Source organism: Marmota flaviventris, chromosome 12 (genome assembly GCF_047511675.1).
Source record: "Marmota flaviventris isolate mMarFla1 chromosome 12, mMarFla1.hap1, whole genome shotgun sequence".
NCBI lineage: Eukaryota > Metazoa > Chordata > Mammalia > Rodentia > Sciuridae > Marmota > Marmota flaviventris.
Genome location: NC_092509.1, coordinates 55,212,271 through 55,236,647, shown reverse-complemented (window position 1 = coordinate 55,236,647; position 24,377 = coordinate 55,212,271). Strand labels below are relative to the sequence as shown.

At 39.9% G+C, this 24,377-nt stretch overlaps 1 protein-coding gene across 2 annotated transcripts in view; it reads left to right on the top strand.

The window, feature by feature from the left end:
• The window catches only part of Smyd3 (SET and MYND domain containing 3), a 699,549-nt gene that overhangs the window by 554,569 nt on the left and 120,603 nt on the right, over positions 1 to 24,377 (top strand). For both annotated transcript variants that reach the window (XM_034636160.2, XM_027928608.3), the window contains one exon: positions 22,765 to 22,852. In XM_034636160.2, coding sequence (XP_034492051.1) covers positions 22,765 to 22,852 — 88 coding nt within the window. The remainder of the gene's footprint in view (positions 1 to 22,764; positions 22,853 to 24,377) is intronic.

The following is a 24,377-nucleotide window of genomic DNA, read 5'->3' as shown; positions in this document are numbered from 1 at the left end:
TTATTACTCAGAAAATAAACTTTTTGACTTAAATCCTGTGTTAGCTTTCTATCACTGAGACAAGAAATTCCTGAGATAATCCATTTATAAAAGGAAAGATTTACTTTGCCTGACAGTTTCAGAGGGTTCAGTCCATGGGCACTTGTCCCTGTTGCTTTGGACCTGTGGCAGCACAGTTATCATGGTGGGAGTGTACGGTAGGGTAAACTGTTCACTCCATGGTAGCTAGAAGTGAAAGAGAAAGAAAAGGAAGGAAGGGGCTGGAGTCCCAACATCCCTTGAAGGGCACACTCCCAATGACCTAACTTCCTTTTATTGCATCTATCTACTAAAGGTTCCACCACCGCCCAGTAACTCCACAGGCCAGTCACCAACATGGGTGGGTCTTTGGGGATACTCAAGATCTAAACTATAGCAAGTTCGAATATGGTTTTGGTTTTATTTTGTATTTTGTTCTATTTTTAAGCATGAGAAGTGAAAGAAATTAAAAGTGAAAGAAAGGAGGCAGACCATTTGTTCTTTAACCCCAAATATATAGAAAATAGCACAAATGTTATAGGTTGTCCGAGGTTTCAGACTTTGAGAGGTTTCAGGGTTTGAATAAGTACTCCTGTCAAGTTTATTTAGAGAATACCCTTCCATCTTAGTGCTGGGAGCCTACTTTAGATGTTATCTCAATTTTTCCAAAGTAATCTAAAACCACTATGTAGTTTGAGAAAAAAATTAACTATTTTCACAATGCTGAAGGCTTGGTATCTTGTTACCAAGGGTACATTCAATGAAAGACAGAAGGGTTTTTAATATTAATAGCAGAGCTTCAAGGTATTGTTTATACTTTTTTCACATTTCTTTTTAGCCCTTCAAGATTGAATAGACAGGTTTAAATAGAAAAATCACTAATATTGTCAATTATGGGCAATTACTGGTTATCAGTCTCAGTTTCTCTGATAATCACAGCGCTGCTATGGTAGTGAGTGGAGAAGCACAGCCCACCTCTCTATAAAGTGTGTTCTCTTGAAAACAGTTTGCCCATATAAGTCTCTATATTGATTGAGCCTTTCATGCTACTATAAGCTCATCTCAATAATTTTTACCCAGGAAAATTACTACTCCTGCCATCCAGCCTTTCAATTAAGTATGCTTTGCTACGAGATGTATCATTTAGATTTTTATTAATTTAAACATTTTATGTCAACAGAAGGTAGATCATTATTAACTTGTGCAATATGGTGTCTCACAAAATACATACATGTCATAGAAAAGTAATTAACTCCCTCATTCTATTGCAGAACAGATGTGTAACTGAATAAAAAACAGGACCCAAGGGTACTCTTGCACATTTATTTATTTTTTAGTCATTAAATTGTTGACTCAGAGACTTCATTACAAGTTTCTCAAACTTTGTTCTCTCAGCATTTTCCCAACACCACCAATGATTGGAAATAGATTTTGATCCATTACCCCAAGTTATCAATTCATCTTTGGCTTATTGTAATAACTTCAAGTCAGAGATGGGCTCTTTATTCCAGTGAAAGAAAGAATAACTAAAAGAGTTGAGAATATTTAAGGCATAGAGGGATTTTATTGAAAACCTGGAGAATGTGTAGCAGCAGCTGTTTGGAGGCAGCAGAGTTTGGGGTTAACAGATGAGATGAGTGTTTCCCAAGCAGACAACCAGAAGTGAGCTAAGTGAGACCTCATCATTGACAGCAGACTGCCATCGCTTCTTTCTTTCCTCTCTCTCCTTCCAATAACAACTATAATTTTGTGAGTATTTCTCCAGCACCATTTTCTCTTGTCTAGACTACTTTAAGAATGTCCTGAGTGATCTCCAGGTTTCCACTGTGAGCTCCAGGAATTTTGTTTTGCACAGAAGCCAGAGACTTCTGAAAGGGCCTCTTCAGCATCCCTCCAAGTGGAGTTCCACCTTTCCTAGAGGCCAGGTCCCTTTGTGGCCCCAAGATCTTTGCACTTGGCTTCCCTCTGCCTGAAGCAGTCTTCCTGTAGCTTGTGCTGGCCTCTTTATGGTTTCTTCTCTTCACTTCAACCTCACCTCACCTTCCCAGGGAGACAGTCTTGACCATACTGTGAAAATCAGATGCCTCTTACCTTGTTCTTTTCTGCTACATCTTTATTGTAGCACAAACATTACATATTATTGGTATTTGCTGCCCACCAAGTAAGAATGACCTTATCTTCCTTATCCTTCTTATTCTCTGGTGTGTCCTCAATACCCAACAGAATGCTTAATAAACTCGTGTTGCCTGAGTGAATAAGTGAATAAATACTGTCATTCGACTAGCATAGAGTTAAGCTTGATAGGATATTCCAAGTATCTGTTTAACTTGATGCTTCACAGTGACTTTTACTCATAGACCAATTTCATGATAGTTTATATGCATTGACCATGACTCAGCCCACTTTCCCACACCAAGACAGGATGTATTTTTCCAGCTATCATCTTGATAGAGATGCTCCTCCCATGCAGGGCAGGCATCTCCTCTAAAGTATCTCTGCTAGGTGAGTGTCAGACTCCATGTAGACATTTTTAATGGAGATGTCGGCACACTGTCTTTGATAAGATCATTCTTCTCTTGGGCAACTGTGATTGCACACTTAATTAATCTCATGAACTGAAAGCTGCCTCTTATAACATATTACAGGGTCATGATTCTGTTCCATGGAATAATAAAGAAAGCATAAATAAGCCCTTATTCCACCTACCAGTCTTCATGTACTTGAACTATTTGAGGCAGCATGACATAGAAAAAAGCACTCAGGCTTCACATTATGCAATTGGGAACTCAAACCCATCTCCAAAACTTTCTAACTACTTGAACTTGAGGAAGTTACTTCATCTTACTCAACTAAAGGCTTGTCATCTATAAATTAGGAACTGAAGTGGCTTTTTTAACTTACACGTTGTTGAGATGCTTAAATGAATTAAAGCATTCAAAGTGATTATCACAATAAACCTCAATAAATGTTGTATTATAATTATTTGACCTGCAGCTACCCAGTTCTGCAAAATTTAACCTCATCTGTAGAATAAGGAAAATGATTCTTATTGAAGACTGGTGCAAGGTTGACACATCAGTTAATCCTGAAATATGGTTGATTGTTCAGCCAACCAGGAATACATACCTGCATTCTTTTTTTTTTTTTTAGACAGAGAGAGAGAATTTTTAAATATTTAAATATTTTTATTATTTTTTTTAGTTTTCGGTGGACACAACATCTTTATTTTACTTTTATGTGATGCTGAGGATCGAACCCAGCACCCCTCGCATGCCAGGTGAGCGTGCTACCGCTTGAGCCACATCCCCAGCCCCATACCTGCATTCTTATTATCTTAGCACAAAATATCATGAAAGACTATCAAATCCTTGTTGAAATCAAACAACATGATATCAGGACTATTCATCTGAGATACCTGGACAATCTCCATGAAAAAAAAATAGAGTTCAGATTGACAGGATTTGTTCTTCATGCTCTTGTGCCATCCCTAGTGAATACACTTTCAGTCTCAATAAGCAGTAGTCAGTCTCTCTAAGCAGTAGCCTGCTTAGAGGCTTCCATTATGCAAACTTTTATTTGTGTTGTCTTTTTTCTTTTTTACTTTTTAAATTTGTTCTTTTTATTTTTGGTTATTTTTAAAATTTGTTCTTTTTTGGGGGGCTGGGGATGTGGCTCAAGCGGTGGTGCACTCGCCTGGCATGCGTGCGGCCCGGGTTCGATCCTTAGCACCGCATACAAATGGAGATGTTGTGTCCGCCGAAAACTAAAAAATAAATATTAAAATTTGTTGTTTTTAGGTATACATGAGAGTAGAGTGTATTTTGACATGTACATGCATGGAGTATAATATCTTCTAATTAGGATCCAATTCTTGTGGTTGTGGAGTTACATTGGTCATGTATTCATATATGAATGTAGGAAAATTATGTCTGATTCATTCTACTGTCTGTCCTATTCCCAACCCCAACCCTTCCCTTTATTCCCTTTTGTCTAATCCAATGAAATTCTATCCCCCTCCCCACACACACCTTATTATGTGTGTGTGTTTAAACCATATTTGCCACCACTCTGGTCTTCTGCTGCCACTTCCTCTTGGTTCTTCAGAAAGGAATGGTAATAATTTCATGACCATATCTACAAAGTTCTTTTGCTACCCTGGGTTATAGTCCATCTGGAATTAAAGATGGACTAGAACCAATTTTTTATATAAATACCTTATTTCTCTTAGGATAAAGGAAAATAAACTAAGAAGGCAGGCAGTTTTCTGTTATCTGTTGATGCCTTTCCACTTGCTCCAAACAGGAGTGGTCTCCTATGTGCTTTCTTCCTTGCTGTAGAGAGCCAATGTGCCTCAGTCATTCCGCATAGTCTACCTCACACTTTTCCCAGTGACCATGTCCTTTTGCTGTCTGCTATTGTCTCCTCTGTAATAGTACAGCTCAGATGTGGGCAGTGGTTACTGCGAATCAGTTACTGTGTAAATCCCTTTGCACACATGAGCTGGTTTGGTCCTCATACCAGCCTCCTGACCTAGGCCCTCTGGTCTTGTTCCTGCTGAGAAACACTTGCAACTATCTTATCATCCTTGTTCACAGATTTTTGTTCTAGAAGGTGAACTTGTGCCCTCATACAAACTAGCAATGAGTAAAGCAAATACAAACCTGAGTGACTATCTAGGATTTTCCAAACTCATAATTTTCCAGTAGTTCAATGACGGCCATGCCCTTTTTGTTTTGTGGAAGAGAAGCTGCAATCTTGATGACCATGGACTAAAACCTTTGAAATTGTGAGCCAAAATAAGTCCTCGCTCCCTTCTGTTGTTCCTCTCAGGGTTTTGGCACTACAAAGAGCTGACTAATACAGTTTCATAGACTATGTGTACTTGAAGAAAAGGAGGGTCCTTTGCTCTTTTGAAAATCTTACTACACTGATCTCCCCTTTTCTGTCTAGCCATGTGTTTGCTTTCCACCAAACACACAAACCTCAAACACACACCCCTGCCCCACTTTTCTGCCGCCCCCTGCCTTACCTTGCCCCAACCATGGATGACATCAGCAGCATGTTCCTGCTGGTCGGGCACCTGTGATGCAGAGTGATGCTGGTGAAAATCCCAGGATCCTGCAGATGGACACTGCGGTTGCATCAGGTCTTCCTTCTGCTGGGCTCTGCCTTGCCAAGTTGTCCTATGTGTCCTCAGGTGGCCCCTTCCCCATTCTCTATAGCACTCCCAGACCCTCACTACTGCTCCATCCCTGTCCTCTCTTTATGTCAGTAGATCAGTAATAAAGTCCATGAGACAGAATGTAACTCCCCACTGTAACCGCTTCCAGGCGCAGCTGTGTACGCTCCCATTATCTTCTCTCTTCCTCTTGTTGCAGAGGAAGTGGGGGCCTCCTTGCCAAAGCCAAGTCCCTGCCACACACTTCTATCAGCACCTGTGCTCTTGACTCCACCCCCTGCCTCCTCCTTGGCCTGCCTCCTCCAGCTACTCCTTCTGTATGGCCTGCCTCTCTCTGTCCTCTGACTCCTTTCCTAATGCAGAAACAGGCTCATAACTTTCCTATTGTAAAAAGTAATGATCTCTTTTCTCAGCTCGGCTTTTATCTCTAGCCACTGTTTCCTGAATTTCACTTTATGAAACCCCTCGTAAGAGTCATCTATAGCCATAATGACGCCATGTCTTTCTTCTCTCTTAACACTCACTGAAGCACTTCCACCATCTTCATCCACGGAAACTGTGTCTCCTGGTGTCATCAGCGACCCTCTGATTCCAAGTCCAGTTAAGCCTCCTTTGAGTCTTTTCCACCCTGACACTCCTGATGCATTTCATCCATCAATCCCTCTCTTCTTCCTTTAAGGAATACTCTTGCCTTAGTTTTTATAACCTCCTCTAGTCCTCCCCCTTTGACCTTTTAATGTTGGGATTCTTTCTCTTGGATTGGCTCATCTCCTCTGCCCCCCATATTTTCAGATTCTGCCTTTATGACATTGACCTCCAAATTTATATGTCTCATCTTTGCTTGTCTTCTGGGTCTAGTTTCATATATCTGTCTTCCTAAGCAGAGCAGTTCCTCCTGGATTCTCTGCAGACATCTCCTATTTGGTATGTCTAAAAGTGAACTGCCTTTCCTAAACACCTCCATTCTAAAATCCCAATGTCACCTAGAGGCTTCACCATGCACTCAGTCACTGGAGCCAAATGGTTGGCAGCTGTTCCAGTGTCCTCTTCCTTTACTCTCCACAGACAACTTACTCCCAAGGCATCATCTTCTTGGCTCTCTTTAGTTGAACCCTTCCTCTTGGTCTTTTTTTTGTAAGGCTATTGCCTTGTTCAGATTTACATTAACTCTTTCTACATTGTTGCAATGTCTACTTAACTGGTTGCTTCAATCAGATGAAAATACCTGACAAGAATAACTTGAAGGGGGGCAAGTTTATTTGGGACTCACAGTTTCAGAGGTCTCAGTCCTTAGATGGCTGACTCCATTGCTGTAGGCCCAAGATGAGAGAGGACACCATGGTGGAAGGACATGGCAGAAAAAATGCTGCTCAATTCACAACAGCCAGGAAACAGATGGGGAGGGGGCCCCAGGGAAGATGCACCTTTCTAGGACACATCCCCAGTGACCCACCTTCTCCATCCACACCCATATACCTGCAATTACTACCTAGTCAGTCCATTCAAAGTAGGTTACAGCTCTTACAGTCTAATCATTTCACCTCGAACATTCCTGCATTAACACAAGAGGTTTGGGGGACACTTCATATCCAAACCACATTCTTTTTGCCCTCAGTTTTTCCACCTGTCAGTGTATTTTCTACATAGATATTTGAAGAAAAACAGTGTTTGGACTTAAAATCCTCCTATATCTCTGTGTTATCCACACAGGATCAAATTCACCCTCTTATCTGGCCCCTGTCCACCTCTTCATCATCATGTCTAAACCTTTATCTTCTCTTTTCTCCCCATAAACTGTTAACCCAGCCTTATGTTTTCAGGCCTGTGAACTTATTCTGAATTAAGCCTCCAGAAGTAAGGGGAAGCTTCTAACTCTGAAAAAGCAGCCTCTGGGCAGCGAGTGACTTCAGACAGTGGGGCAGCAGACAGGACTCGCCCACCCTCCCACACCACTCCTGCTAGGTTTGCCCCCCACCCTCTGTTCCCTGCGCTCTTCCCTCCTTCTGCACTCACTGCCCTTCCTGCTTTTCTGCTCTGGACTAGTCCTTCTAGAGCCTTCAAATCCCACTTGGGCAAAGGGCCTTGCCTCTGTGCCCTCATTGCCCCCAGGCTGGTCTCTGTCACCATAAGCCATATTTAGAAATAGGACACGTATGTGGCTGTTTTAAGCATTACACAGTAAGCATCTCAAGGCGGAGGTTACTTCTCATCTAAATCTTTGCAGTTCCAATGCTTGGCTCTCGTGTACATTTGGGGAAATGTTGTTACATATCAAACTAAAGACCATCTGAAGGGCCTAGTATTGTGCACAGTACTATGTACTTGATCACTTTTTTATGTCTATTGTAAATAAGTAATTTGTGCAAAAGAAGAGAACATGAGAGGTGTTACTATAAATTGAGTACATAGGAAAAAGAAAAAGCCGAAACCACAAGCACTTGCAGCAAACCTTACTGGTGTTGCTATGAAAAGTACCAGCATGGTCACAGAAAGTGAGACAGCGAAGACCAGGCTGGAGGTCCTTGGCCCTGACTGCACATTAGAATCACTTGAGGAGCTTACAAAAAGATACAGACCTCTGCCTGGCCCCCAAATTCTGATCTCATTTGCCTGGCTGGGATCTTAAAAGCCCCCCAGGTGACTCTGAATGTACAGCCACTTCACTAGACCCTGGAAACAAAGAAGAGAACGGAGCTAGAGAAACAATAGGTCTGCAGACTGAAGGAAAGCCGGAGCCCTCAGCAACTCCTACAGCACATTCCTGGGATGTGTGTGGGGGTGAGTGTGAATGTGGGTGTCCAAGTGTTAGTGCATTATTGGCAGGGTGGGAGAGGAAGTAAGCCCACTGCAGCCTCCCGGAGTGAATTAAAACCTCTGATATATAAAAATAAGCAGATCCAGAACAATCCAGCTCCCATTTGTGATAAGAAACTGAGTTCTTCTCATAGTAAGCCTTCTGACTGAGGCCCTGTCTACCCCCTATTCTTGCACAAAGACAGATTTTTATATTTGTTTACTTCAAGAAAAGAAACCTCTACATGTTCTAGTTTATGAACATTTACTAACATTAAGATCTTATTTCCAAAGTAATCTAGAAAGTTAGATAATAAACAGAAATGTTAAAGGCAGTTGCTAAAGCTATGTAATTTTGATCCATAAAGAATATAACCCTAAAAGAAAACAAAAACGGATCAAGAGATAATTATTTCATAAATCCTCTGTGGTTGGCATCATAACCTTCCAGGGGGCACACAGAGAACACTGGGGGAAGAGAAGAGAGAATCATGTCATCTTGTATGTCCTAAATGCCATTGTGGACATCCAAAATTTAATAAGGACCTTATTAGATATCAGTACTCTGATTATAACTATACCTGTACTGTTTGGAGCAGATTTGAGGCTTGATGTTTCTAGCATGGTGGGTTCTAATGAAAGGTGTCTGGGATTCTGGCATGGTGAACAGTTTCTTAGGAGTAGGAATATTCTGAGGTTATATTTAAGCATATACTTTTAATTCTCCCCATGATTTCCAGTATGCTGGGTTCTGTGTGAAATCACTTGCCCTCCCTGAACCTCTTTCTCTTCCTGTGAAGTGGGGATACCTCTGCTCATCATCTGGTAATGTTTATGAAGCTCCATCAGACCTCTGTCTGGAAGACTCTGTTAACAGTAATGCATGCTTGGTTTATGAGATGGTTACAAGAGAATGGAGGTGGGGGCAGGGTGCCAAACATGGCCAGTGCTTTTATCTTTGACATTACAAAGAGGTCCCCTGGCTGAGAGCCAGGCTCCAGTTTACTGGAATATAAAACGCAGACATGTGCTTTCTGTTGGTGGGGCGCCAGGGGGAAGGCTCAGCCTGCAGTCAGCCAGTACTTTGCTTCCATGGGATGCACAATTGCCAGATAGAGCATCTGAGTCTTGTTGATTTTGTACAGGATCTCTCATGGGTATAAGGCAGGGTGAAAAGAGCTATACCATGCAATCTGATCACCTGCTCACTCCTCCCAAACCTGGGAAAGGAGCAGTCCCTCTGCCAGATCTTTAGCCCAGGAGCCATTGCCCACTGGAATGACCCATGCTCCAGGCTCCAGAAAGGGGTCTCTATGTGGATTAATTCATAGGCTACAGAATTGTTTTATCATAATTGAGGGAACCCTGGCCTTTTTTTTTTTTTTTTTTGCTGAGAGACAAAATAGCATTATAGGTTCTTTTTTGAAAAGTAAGGATGCAGTATTAATTCCTTCCCTCAATTTGTGCCATACTCATTTGACACATGATGTCTGATAAGGTCCTTATTAAATTTTGGATATTCTGCCTTAGTAAGCAGTAGTAAGATCTGGGGAATTTGTGTGATCCAACTCTGAAAAACTGGGGAAAGCTATTGGAAACTACATTAACTGATGGTAAGGGTCAGGTTCTGATGTCAAATTAAATAATTTCCTTTGGTTACCCCTTTGTTTTCCTTCCTTAAAAGTATGTCTAGACTCATATCCCAGGACTTGTTATCTGAAATTGTTGGTGTGGACTCTGACTGAACCATTCTAACTTGGTGTAGAACCACAGATTAAATAATCTGATGTGCTTGCTTTAGCAGATAAGCAAATACTATGTGCTCGCCTGAGTTTGGAATGTTGCCCATGGTAATCATTATACATACAAAGGTTAGAGGGAATCTATGAATTAAGCAATCATTGTCAAAGTCTTGGGTTGGCTGAGTGCAGTACTGTGTTGGGTATGGTTTTTGTTCAGTCCTGCATAATCTGTGCTTCAGTTTGTGTAGTATATATATGAGAAAACTGAAAACAGAATGAAGGGAAAATAGATAAAGGAATGAAGGGGTTTACAATTTGTTTGTACAGCCACAAATCCTAATGTCTCTCCTATCAGAATTTCAGGTTTCTCCTCATGCACAGCAGACACCTTCTACATAGGTGACTAATGGAGTGTCATGATTAGTTTCTATCTCCATGGTAACCTTAATCAAGTTCTCACCTGGGGAAGCTGAGCAAGGAGGCACCATTAGCCTCTGGGTCTCAAACTGGCCAGCAGCAGAGCTGGGATTGGGGTTCAGGTGGCTCAACTCCACTTTCATGGTGTCGCCTGCCACATACTCCATACACTTGGAGCATGGAACCCCAACCACACTGTTGTTTGTCCTATTTTTAAAAGCTTCTGAAGCAACCGTATCTAAGTTGTCCTAACCTTTGCTATCTGGACATTGCCTTTTAAACCTAACTTGAATCTCTTCTGCTGATTAAAGCATTTTCTTCTGTTTGCAGAGGAGAGTAAAAGCAACTGCTTCCAGAGAAGAAAATAAAAGATGGAGGTGTGGCAGACTAGAGGAGATGAGAGCTGTGGTTTTGGTTTCTATTAAAACAAATCCTACCCTGAAATTTGGGGGTATACTTTATCTTAATGGCTTTTGCCATTAGAATGATTTTCCTTTAAAATCTTTGCATTTTTCCCAGCGTTTCAAACCTCCCACCTTGTGATGTTTACATAATGAGATTGGCAGGACTCTGCCAGGGGTTGTATGAGTTTACAGCTGCACAAACCATCCATTTGATAGTCTCTCCACAAATGTGAAAAGAATTCGCTTGTATGTGCTTTTGCAAGCTGCACCAGTAGCCTTCTGCTTCCTATAATCCCCATTATATGTTCTCAGGAACACATCTTCCTGGGATGGGGGAGGGCGCAAGGAGATGTCTCCTTCCTAAATGTCTTCATGTAGTGTTCAGCTGCCTTTGTGTATCAGCCAGCCATGCCAGTTTCCTTCAAAATGCTGCAGCCAGCACCACTGACACGGGTAGGCTCTGAAACTTCCTACCTGTATAGATGCTAACTGTTTTTTTAATTCTAATTGACTTGATTTTATGTGAGCAAATAAGCTTATTTCTCTGAGAAGCAGTTTTATTCAGCGTGATGGGAATACCAGCACAGAGAAAGGGAAGGTATTGAGGTTGTAGCCGGAAAAGGTCTTTGGTGGTTCTAGAAGTTCTGATTTCACACTTGTAAGATTCTTGTCCCTTTCTCAGGTCATGGCAAGTCTGTGTAGCTGAAATTTTAGCCTTGAACCTGCAGTTGGGTTGCATACATGTCCTTGTAGAAATTTGCATCTGCAATAGAACCCTGTTTCTACCTGAGAGACAAAGCCAAATGGGCCTTTGGCAAGGCTGACAGCTGCAGTGGGAACTTAAAGTCAAATGGTGATTAAACAACTGTACTGTTAATGGCTCCAGTTGTTTTGTGGGTACTTCTTCTCAACATCTCTTTGGGTGGGGCTTAGTGTCCCCAGTTGCCCAAGTGTTCCTCAGTGAGATCCAAGGCAGCGATAGGACTGGGCCACCTGGAGGAAAAGAAGAAGGCTGTAGAGGACTCTGTTCTGGAGCCAGACAGGAAAGGGAATGGAGGGGGAGCCTAGAACTAGGGCTCTTAAGGGAGTGAATAGTTGATTGAACCCAGAGTTCAGAGTTCTGCTACCTCCTTCTTGTGGGCATCTATTACAGGCCTGGAGATCTCACAATTTCATGAAATAGGTGAAAAAGTAGCCTGTGCAAATTTTATATAATCTGCAGACTGATAACAAGCACTTGGATGATGTCTTTTCATCTGCATCACAGTTATTCTCATTGCAACAAGATAGTAAAGCAAGCATGGAGCCCAGTGGAAAGTGTGCCTGTAGATGTCTTTGTTCTGGTTCTTGGTGGGTGAGTTTATTGGATGGGTTAGTTGAGGAAGAGCCTTCCAGGCAAAGAGAATGGAACATGCAGAACTGTGGGGCATGGCATCGTTGGTTCTTGACTACTTTGCAATTGTCTCCCTCCTGCTCTAGAATAAGCCTGCTTTTCGCCTTCTCACCAAGCAAAGATGACTCTAGTCAGCCTCTGTTGGCCTCTTGCCCTCTACGGTAGGGATTCAAAATTCAGACCATTGTGCCATTCATGACATTAGTGTTTCTAGAAAGGTACAAAGGAAAGGATTAGAAGGAGCATCTACTCAGAGGATTATTTCCACTGAAGTGATGTCAGGGAAGTTGACTGACTTGCCAGGGTCACACGGTTATGGAGCAGAGATTCTAATTCACATCTTATGACTTTAAACCCAGTGCGTTCACTGGTTCTCCTAATCATTGCATGCATTTGCTCATTAATTGCTAATTAGAACATATGAAAATTTAATCAAGCTGCAAGTTGAGAATATTTCTTCTTTTTCCTTCTTCTCCTGCCTGTAATGCCTATTATACCCATTGACTGGTTTGTGGTTGATACAATAGTGAATGCTCTCTTTTTAGCCACTGTTTTTCCACTTTATGAAAGACCCATTTTCCCCTCAAGTTAAATCTGAACTGCTTTCAGTTGTTTTTGCCAAAGGAAATGGAAATTGGTTCCAGAGAGATGTTTCCTGTTAATCATAAAGGTTCTGAATGATGTTGTATATTAATCTATTAGTCCTAGTATATTATCCATGAACCAGAGGACTGCAGAGACACTACAAGTTAAACTTTGTTTCCTTCATGATTTTGAACTTCAGCTCTTCCTAATCTTTCTCCTGAGTGCAGACACTGTATTTTAACCTCATTCTACTTGAAAAAAAAATACATAATCCCTTTCCTCCTTTTAAGATGCAAGAATTATTGAATTACTGGAAAAGTTTATAAATGTTCATTAATTTTATTTCCCATCCTATACTCATCTCTCTCCAGTCCAATCTAATTAGAGTTTGCATGAGGATTGGGTAACAGGAAGTACTGGAAAGCAGATTGCCTTTCTTCTTTTTCTTTTCTTTTTAATGAGAACCATCTGAAATTAGCCCAGTGCAAGAGTTGCAACATCAAATGCTTGTGAGCCAAATGAACACATCTGTTTGAGTGTTCCAAATGCAAGGTGGATCTGGATGAGTGCATCCGATGCAACCTGATGAAGCCAGTGGTCACTTTCCCAGCAGTGTGCTCAGGCAGGCTTGCTGCATTCCAGCCTTACCTATTGAACAAACTTGGCGAATTCACAGTAACTACTGGCACCTGCAGGTATACTCCCTACTCTGAAACCCAAAGGAAGCATTTGGCCAATTGAATGTAATTGTGTTGACTGACACCCTTTTATGTGGTGGTAAGATTATCTCATATCATCTGGTACCTATTTTTACAGTTAAAAGAAATTACCCTGCAGAGTATTGATTTAGCAGTTATGTATGAGGAAATGTAGATGGCTTCACTGATCCATTCAGGATACATGTAGCCAGGGACCTCTTGACCAAGAGAGCCATGTGAGACTTAGGATAATATCTGAAATAGAAGCCATGGGAGTTAACTTAGTTCACTCCTCAAAAAGCCCTTGGTGCTGTTGTCAGAGAGCTTGGATCCTAAGCTAGTGTGGGATTTCTTGTGCTGGCAGAAGGGGTCACATTTAAGTTCTAAATCATGACCAGAGTCTGGGCATTTGGCAAATACCCTACAGCTACAACAGGATTGTTTTCCAACATAATCATGGTGTTGTAATATTAGAAACAAGTTGAAGTAGAAGTGTGATGTGAAAAGAACACATTCCTGGTTGGAATTCTCATTGTTGTTGTGGAATTAAGGGTTTTGATCTTATAACACTGTTACTCATGGATTGTGGAAGATCACTTATCTCTCCTTGCTCATTCTCCCTACTGTCAAATGTTTACTGAGAAACTTGCCTGGCACTGGGTGTACAAGTATGATTAGCTTGAGGTCCTTCTGAGAGTTCTGGGGCTAGTTGGGGAGACAATCAGGTAGATAATTAATGACATCTCTGTGCTGGAAGAGGTTGCTGAATGGCTACTGTGGCTCAGAAGGGCCAGACTAACCCAGAGAGACTTTTATGTGTTAGAGCTTTCCTGATGGCCCCTGAATTGGGGGTTGAGTCCTAAAAGGACAAATGGGAAGAAAGCCAAAGCAGTAAGGGAGTGAGTGGTGACCCAAGGAAGAGGTGGAAATGGCAGTGCCATTCCTGACAGAATCCACAGGGAAAGGGTACCAGCTGGAAAAGCAAGTAAGTCAAGAGTGAGACAGACAGGCATGGGTGGAGTGCAGGGTGGAGCTGTGAGGGTTAAGGAGTGGGATGAATGGATTGGGAATGGGTGTGAAAGGAGTTTGAGTGCTCAGAGAGAAAAGGGAAAAAATAAGGAGATTAGCCTTACCTGGGAACAGCTGGCTCAGCTTAGCCTAAGCAAACTTATCATGTTGCTACTGTTTAAAATTAAGCCTTGTTGTTTACAGACTTTTCTGGAGCCATACAAGAGTGTGGTCACTAGAGGTGAAGCTAAATAGGTTCTATACTGCTTAAGTCTCTAGAATGATCAAGCATAAGGAATATCAATCTCATTTTGGAGATGAGGAACCTGAGGGCCAGGAAGAGAAAGGCTTTCCTGGGGACATTTAGCAGGTACAGGCAAAGGTGCTGCTGGGGCCAGAACTAGTACACTCTGATTTCTCTTGATCCTTCTCAGGAGAGTGAACTTTCTTAGGAATCCTTCAATTTATATTCTTTTTTTTTTTTTTTGGCATTAAATATTGAATCCAGGGGCGTTCAAACACTGAGCCACATCCCCACAGCCCATTTTATATTTTATTTAGAGAGAGGGTCTTGCTATATTGCTTAGACTGTTGCTAAATTGCTGAAGCTGGCTTTGATCTCACAATCCTCCTGCCTCAGCCTCCTGGATTACAGGCATGCACCACAGCTTGTATTCTGAATTATTTTTATTATTTATAAAAAAACAATAATAGTTTGTTTTGTTTTTTTCTTTTTGTGATACTGGAGATAGAACCCACTGAGCTACATCCCACAGTAGTACATTTTATGTTTTAAATTTGCTGACAATATGATTTTATACCTAGAAGACCCAAAAAATTCTTCCGGAAAACTTCGAGAACTAGTAAATGAATTCAGCAAAGTAGCAGGATACAAAATCAACATCCATAAGTCAAAGGCATTTCTGTATATCAGTGACAAATTCTGTGTAAAGGGAACGAGGAAAACTAACCCATTTATAATAGCATCAAAAAATACTTGGGAATCAACCTAACATAAGAGGTGAAAGACCTCTACAACAAAAACTGAAGAATGCTAAAGAAAGAAATTAAAGAAGACCTTAGAAGATGGAAAGATCTCCCTTGTTCTTGGACAAGCAGAATTAATATTGTCAAAATGACCATTCTACCAAAAGAATTATACAGATTTTATGCAATTCCAATCAAAATCCCAATGACATTTCTCATAGAAATAGAAAAAGTAGTCATGAAATTCATCTGGAAAAATAAGAGACCTAGAATAGATAAAGCAATCCTTAACAAGAAGAGTGAAACAGGTGGCATCACTATACCAGACCTTAAACTATACTACAGAGCAGTAGTAACAACACAGCATGGTATTGGCACCAAAATAGACTGGTACACCTGTGATACAGAATAGAGGACATATAATTAAGTTATCTTATATTAGACAAAAGTGCCAAAAATATACATTGGAGAAAAGATAGCCTCTTCAATAAATGGTGCTGGGATAACTGGAAATTCATAAGCAACAACTCTCTTAACTTAACTCAAAGTGGATCACGGACCTAGGAATTAAACCAGAGACCCTGCATCGAATAGAAGAAAAAGTAGGCTCAAATCTCCATCATATCAGATTAGGCCCCTACTTCCTTAATAAGACTCCTATAGCGCAAGAATTAAAATCAAGAATTAATAAATGGGATGGATTCAAACTAAAAAGCTTCTTCTCAGCAAAAGAAACGATCAGTGAGGTGAATAGAGAGCCTACAGATTGGGAGCAAATTTTTACCACTTTCACATCAGATAGAGTACTAATCTCTAGGGTATATAAAGAACTCAAAAAGCTAAACACCAAAAAAACAAATAACCCAATCAATAAATGGGCCAAGGAACTGAACTGACACTTCTCAGACGGTAATATACAATCAGTCAACAAATATATGATAAAATGTTCAACATCTCTAGCTATTAGAGAAATGTAAATCAAAACTAATATTTTCATCTGACTCCAATCAGAATGGCAGCTACTAAGAATACAAACAACAATAAGTTTTGGCGAAGATGTGGGGACAAAGGCACACTCATACATTGCTAGTGGGACTGCAAATTGGTGCAGCCAATCTGGAAAGCAGTATGGAAATTCCTTGAAAAACTTGGAATGGAACCACCATTTGACCCAGCTATCCCACTTCTCAGTTTATACCCAAAGGACTTAAAAACAGCATACTACAGGGACGCAGCCAGATCAATGTTTATTGCACCTTAATTCACAATAGCTAAACTGTGGAACCAATCTAGATGCCCTTCAGTAGATGAATGGATAAAGAAATGTGGTATATATACACAATTGAATATTACTCAGCAATAAAAGAGAATAAAATCACAGCATTTGCAGGTAAATGGATGGAGTTGGAGAATATAATGCTAAGTGAAATTAGCCAATCCTGAAAAACCAAATGCCAAATGTTTTCTCTATTGATATAAAGAGGCTGATTCATAGTGGGGTTGGGAAGGGGGAGCATGGGAACTCTAGACAGGACAAAGAGGAGGGAGAAGAAGGGAATGAGCAAGGGGTGTAAAAATGATGGTGGAATGAGATGGACATCATTACCCTAAGTATATGGATGAAGACACAAATGATGTGAATATACTTTGTATACAACCAGAGATATGAACAATTGTGTTCTATATGTATAATATGAATTGTAATGCATTCTGCTGTCATATATAACACAGTAGAATAAAAAAAATTTTTTTTAAAAGTAAGTATAAAATGAATGTTTTCCACCTTCTAAAGACAAACCACAGGACTGACCTGTTCAAGAATCTTTTATATTTATTAGTAAAGCTGAAATTCAAAGAGGATTTTTTTCCTAAAATAACTTTGACCTGAAGGATAGCAAGTGTCTTTGATGTCTTTAGATAAGAAATAATGGAAACAAGGACATACATCTACTAATTTTATAACTCAGAGACTATGAAAAAGAACATATTAATTAACTCTTTTATTTGCAAATTGAAAAGTAGATTTAAATTATGTTTCCCTGAGTAATTGTTCTATTTATGTGTACATGTCCTGCTCATATACATATGTAGCTGAATGTCCTCCTCCAGCTTGGTGTGGGGAGAGGTGAGACAGACCCCAACACAGGCAGAGATGTGAGGAGCCCCTGGGGTGGGGAGGTTGGACCTGAGTTTGCAAGGATATTCACCATAGAGGAGCACTCCAGGGAGCTGATGGTTGGCAGTGAGAGTAGTTTTGTCTAGCTACAGTTTGTTTCTGAGTGTTTGAAAGCAATTTCAAAGCCTGCTTGCTCTTCTGTTAAGTAAATAAAGGCTTAGGGTCAACCCCAAAGAACAGCTAATCAGATTATGTTCACTGGTAGCAGATTTAGTTGTGAATATAATTCCCGTATGAAATTGTTCTGAGCCATGGGTTCACCCTGCTTGGTGGACAAATATGAGATTTGCCAGGAGACGACACGTTAGGGGATCTTACCGTCCTTTTTGAAGTGCTAGTGCCAGGAAGATCTTAGGGACCATAGTTAAAGATATTTTGAATTTATTTTTTTTAATTGTTATTATTTTAGTTGTAGATGGACACAATAGCTTTATTTTATTTTATGTGGTGCTAAGAATGGAACCCAGGGCCTCACACATGCTAGGCAAGCTCTCCATCACTGAGCCACAACCACAGCCCCATATTTTGAATTAATTAATTAATTATTAACTCAAAAGATACAGGTTTCACCTTCTAAGTAAGCCCCAGAGAAAAACAAATGAAATTGCATAAAAATAATCTTGTGGAGAGGCCATGGGCTTAGAGCCAGCCAACCTGGCTGCTTTGAATTCTGCCTCTGGCAATTAGGCATAGAAGGACAACTGGACCAGTTTTTTCTTAAGCTTCAGGACTATCTTGTGCCTTATATGTAAGTTATAGGGATCAATACACTCCAACAATGTTGTGAATAATTGAGATACATATGAGAGACCTCCAAGTAATTACCAAATATATGTTTTCTTCTTCCATATTGATTCTATAGACATTTAGCTAGGCATTTGTTACACACGAAGCACTTTGCTAGGTATTTGGCAGAAGCAAAGAAGAATAAGGCCTATATTTAGCTTAGAGAGCTTACACTGAAGTGGGGAAGATAGGAATGCCTGTGACTGCAACCCATCAGCTCCGGCCACATTGGCCTCCATGCTGTTCTTGGAACATTCAAGCTTGTTCCTGCCTTAGCACTGCACTCTGTCCCCTCTCTCCAGGCCTCTTATCTCCTACTCATTCACCTCCTGCAGAGCTATACTCACATATCATCTTCTCAGTGAGACTTTGCCTGATCACTCTGTTTACAAATTCCTGGGGGCTGTTAATCTTGATCCATCTTCCCCATTTGGTATTTTTTCTTTGCCATAATTAATATGTTTGTGAGTGTGTGTGTATGTGTGTGTTTTCTGTCACCTGTGTTCCTTTTATCTCTTCAGTGTAAACACCATGACTGATTCTTTTTTTTTTTTTTTTTTAAATTTTTTATTGTTGGCTGTTCAAAACATTACATAGTTCTTGATATATCATATTTCACAATTTGATTCAAGTGGGTTATGAGCTCCCATTTTTACCCCATATACAGATTGCAGAATCACATCAGTTACACATCCATTGATTTACATATTGCCATACTAGTGTCTGTTGTATTCTGCTGTCTTTCCTATCCTCTACTATCCCCCCTCCCCTCCCCTCCCCTCCCCTCCCCTCCCCTCCCCTCCCCTCCCCTCTTCTCTCTCTGCCCCCTTTACTGACATTCGTTTGTCCCCCTTGTATTATTTTTCCCCTTCCCCTCACTTCCTCTTGTATGTACTTTTGTATACCTCTGAGGGTCTCCTTCCATTTCCATGCATTTTCCCTTCTCTCTCCCTTTCCCTCCCACCTCTCATCCCTGTTTAATGTTAATCTTCTTCTCATGCTCTTCGACCCTACTCTGTTCTTAGCTACTCTCCTTATATCAAAGAAGACATTTGACATTTGTTTTTTAGGGATTGGCTAGCTTCACTTAGCATAATCTGCTCTAATGCCATCCATTTCCCTGTAAATTCTATGATTTTGTCATTTTTTAATGCAGAGTAATACTCCATTGTGTATAAATGCCACATTTTTTTTATCCATTCATCCATTGAAGGGCATCTAGGTTGGTTCCACAGTCTAGCTATTGTGAATTGTGCTGCTATGAACATCGATGTAGCAGTGTCCCTGTAGCATGCTCTTTTTAGGTCTTTAGGGAATAGACCGAGAAGGGGAATAGCTGGGTCAAATGGTGGCTCCATTCCCAGCTTTCCAAGAAATCTCCATACTGCTTTCCAAATTGGCTGCACCAATTTGCAGCCAGAACTGATTCTTTACTGCCCATCCCATTGCCTACAACAGTAGGCTCTTAGTAAATGTTAATGAAATAAATGATCGAATTAACTAATTTCAATTACAGAGAGGGATAGGTGTGAAATTCCAATGGTTAGAAGTAGTACAGAAGGTATGTTAGAGCCTGTATTTAGATTTTTGCTGCTGTTCTGTCAAATGATCTTGAATTTGGTGCTTAAACAATACAAATGTATTATTTTACATTTCTGTGGGCCAGAAGCCTGACACAAGTCTCACTGGGTCAGAATCAAGGTGTCAATGGGGCTGGCTTTCCTTTGAATAAGATATTTTCCCTAGAGCCTAAGGTTTTGACTGCCAGTAACAAAATATAAAATGGGAACATTTAATTATGAACGACTGTGATTGTTGAGTAAGGAGAACAGGGTGATCAAACGGACACTAAATTGGCTTTGAGTGGGGATTCAGAGGGAGACTGATACCTCCTTTCTCAAAGACATTTGATTACCTTTGCCTTTCTATGTATAAAAAGCTAAGTATGGATTTAGAATTTCCTAGAAGTAAGATGTACTTATGGTATCTTTTTAAAAACTACTTTATTGTGTTTTGTCTGTGTTTAGCACACATGCATAGAGGCCATAAAGCCCAGGTTCATAGGCACACTCAACAACACTCACATCTCCTTATGTGTATAGCTACTGCCTCGCCTGCTATTGGGATCTCACTTCTGTGGTTCTCAGTGACCTGTTTTTTTCTCCCCTGTCTCAATACACCTGAGGGATTTGTATCTCTCCACTAGCAACACAGACTTCCTCTGGCAGTGCTCTCACAGAGACCATTCTGTCCCCCCAGTAGGCACATTCAGGATCTCTAGGGAAATGCATGTAATGTGAAAAATGTCCTCCTTCACCTTTCCTATCACCCCACACTGGCCATGATTCAACTTCCTAGGGTGGTTCTCCTTCCTGACTCCCATGAAATCATGTGGACATGGAACATCTGGATTGAATAGTGTCTGTTGAGCATTTCCTGCTTTTTGAGTAACATTAAAAGTAGTGTTGTCCATCAGAACTCCCCACGGTAACAGCACTGCCCAATATCTGTGCTGTCCAATGTGGTTATCATAACACTTGTAGCTGTTGAACTCTTGAAATGTGGCTGGGACAATTTAGGGGCTGGACTTTTTATTGCATTTAATGGGACTAACCTAAATTTAAATAGTAGGTTGGGGCCATAGCTCAGTGGTAAAACACTTGCCTAGCATATGTGAGGCATTAGGTTCAATCCTCAGCACCATATAAAAATAAATAAATAAAATAAAGGTATCATGTCCATCTGCAACTAAAAAAAATATTTTTAAAAAATGTAATAGCCACTTGTAGCTACTATATTGGATAGTACAGCTTTCCAACTTTTTTGTTTCCAAGAATAAGACTTGCCGAATATTTATTTCCAAGAATAAGACTTGCCAAACATGCTAAGGAGTTCATAATGATGTCTACAAGAAGTAGCCATGTATGTGACAGGAACACAGCCTTTCAGAATCAAACAGACCTGGTTTTTAAGTGTTGGCTCCATGCTTGTGAGTTTGGGGCAAGTCACATAATCTCTCTGAATCTGGTTTTCAAATTTAGTGTAATATCAGGGAAGGGAATAGCAGATGCCCTCTGACCTGGTGGGGAAGAATATTTTACCTCTAAGTTGTTTGGAGTTATTAAATGGTGGTAAAAATCAGATCTACCTTCTGTTGGTTTTATTTTTATTTCTTAACATTCTAAAGACTTGGTACCCTCTCATTGCCTGACCTGGGGTACCCTGTGCCCATTCCCCACCTGTGTAATTGCATCAGGAATGATCTTATATACATAAGAGAACTATGTGAAGATAAAATGGAACAATATTAGTAAAGTACTGGTACCATTACACATATTTTTTGGTCATTTACTCAACAGGTATTGATTGAACACCTGCCTTATGCTCAGCACTGTGCTAGATACTGGAGATACAATGGCAAACAGAAAAATAGAAGACCTCCTTACCAAGTGGGAGAGTAGGCATTTAATAAAAACTAAAATTTTTATTTTGATTGCTTTTTTAAGGAAGGTTGTTTGTTTTGTTTTTAGTTTTTATGGAACTTGGAGTTGGTTTACATGGATCTAGTTTATGTATCTTCCTTTATCCTAGCTTGCTTGATAACAGACTTAATGAAAGTGCTATCTGAAGGCCCCCTAGCAAATAATTCTTTTTCTTACCTCTTTTCCCTTTAGGTTTTTTAAAAATCACAGTTTTATTAAGAGATAATCCACATATAATACAGTTCACTAAGTTTAAAGCATGCAATTCAATGGTTTTTCGTCTTTCTACAGAGTTATGCAATCAATATCACAGTCAATTTTAGAACCTTTTTTTATTATCCCAAAAGGGAAAACTTACCCATTAGCAGTCACTCCCCAGTTCCTGCTATGTCCTCACCCTGTGCAACCACTAATCTACTTTCTGTCTCTGTGGATTTGCCTCTTTTGGACATTTCATATAAATGGAATTATACAACATATGGTCTTTTTTTGATTGCCTTCTTTTATTAGTATAATGTTTTCAAGGTCCATCCATATTGTAGCATGTACTAGTCTCTCATTTATTTTATTGTAGGATAATATTCCATTGTATGAATATTTTATTTATTTATCTATCCATCAATTGATGGAAATTGGAATTGTTTCTACTTCAGCTTTTATGAACAATGTCACTGTGAACATTTGTGAATGTATGTTTTCATTTCTCTTTGTTATAAATCTAGGAGTGGAATTGTTAATGTAGTAACTAACTGGTAATCTGGTAACTCTGTGTTTAATCTTTTGAGGACTAAAAAGACTGTTTTTCAAAGCTGTACCATTTTGTATTGCCACAAGCAGTGTATGAGCCTTTCAGTTCTGTACATCCTTACTGATAGTTATTCCCTGTTATCTTTTTGATTGTAACTGTTAGCAGGTGTAAAATAATATCTCACTGTGGTTTTGATTTGTATTTCCCTGATGACTAATGATGTGAAGCATCTTTTCTTGTGCTTGTAGGCCATTTGTATATCTTCTTTGGAGAAATGTCTGTGCAGTTATTTCCCCATTTTTTAATTGGATTGTTTTTCTTTGCTCTCTTTTAATTTGGCTTGAGCAGGATGCTGATATGCTAACTGGCGATGAGCAAGTCTGGAAGGAAGTTCAAGAATCCCTGAAAAAAATTGAAGAACTGAAGGCACATTGGAGTATCCTTTCACCTGTGGATTGGATTAACTGTTGGCATTGCTTCTTTATTGTTGGAAGTGTGGTATTAATAAGGTCAAGAGCAGGATTTAAATTCTCCATAAGTTTCTTTCTGTTCCATGGCCATAAGCTGCATCTCTAACCCCAGCCAGCAATTTAGGTTAATGGCTGGGAAAGATCTGGTAATATCACCAGTTAGAGTAGGAGGGCAAATAGTAGTTTTTTTATATAAAAGAGGTAACCAATTTCTAATTGCCTTCCTCCCATGGCCACCTTCATCTCTAGGAAAGAATAGAATCCTTATAACTTAATGCCATTGACCCTCAGACTTAGAAGCTACATAATAAATCAGCCACAATGACAGCAGCAATAGGGAGTTGCTATATAATAAATTCTTACCATAAATAGTAAGCTCCATGAGTGGGTCAAAGTTCAGAGCAAAGGGAGATAGCATGTGACAGAGGTCCCCTGGGAAGCTCCATTGATGCTCTCCTGTGTAAAACATGTCCCAAATAAGGACAGGATCTGGATAGATAGCAGCAGAGAGGGAGGCTACCTATTCCCAGTGGAAGATTTCACGTGAGCAAAAATGTGACAAAGGGAAACCACAGATAAGAACAAGATTGAAGGTTGAAAAAAGATCAATAGCTGAATTGGGTTAATTATAATTCAGGTCATGAGAAAATTTGCAAAAGAATTTTTTAATCTACAAACAATGTTTTTTAAATAACTTAAAGAATAAGAAAGGTAAGTAGGTGGATGTTTCTACTTTGAAAGGTGAAATATGTAATTTCAGAAATCTGTAGCCCAGTAAGTTTGTTAACAGTCTCATTAAAGAATCTAGAATTGCTTACTAAAAGAGCAGAATCACCTGCAATCACCAGGACATGGTATGGATTCATTAAGAACAAGTTTTTTATCTAAATTTCATAAAGGACTTGAAAACAAGTAGTCAAGAAATTTATGCTAGATACTGACAGAATCCATGTAATAGGTATACTGAGAGAATGATGCTACCTGGGTCACTGTCATCCTGGAGTGCTTTGTTCCCATCTCAGTCCTCCTCAACCTTTGTTTCAGTGCCTTGAATGAAGATAACTGAACACAGGTTCATGAGCTATCCAAAGATGTGTAGATGGGAAAGACAGCAGAGGTGCAATGATAGCATCAAGAGCCTAATCGATCCCTGAAACTCTGAATGGCATCTGAGCTTCAAAAGATGAAATTTGACAGGAGTATATGTAAACTCTTCTCTTTGGATCAAAAAGTTCAAGTGTATATGTATGCAGAAAGCTTAGCAGCAGAAAATATGAGAGGATTTTAGGCTCTGATAAACAGTGAATACTAATAAAATGTAGGAGTATGACCCAACCCTCCAAAAGACAACTTTGATTTTATGTATTCAATGAAATGTAGAGTATAAAATGAGAAAGGGGATAGCATTGGTCTGATCATATCTGGAATTTTATATTCAGTTTGGGATAGGACATATTATGAGGGATGCAGAAAAACGGAAATAAGCTCTGA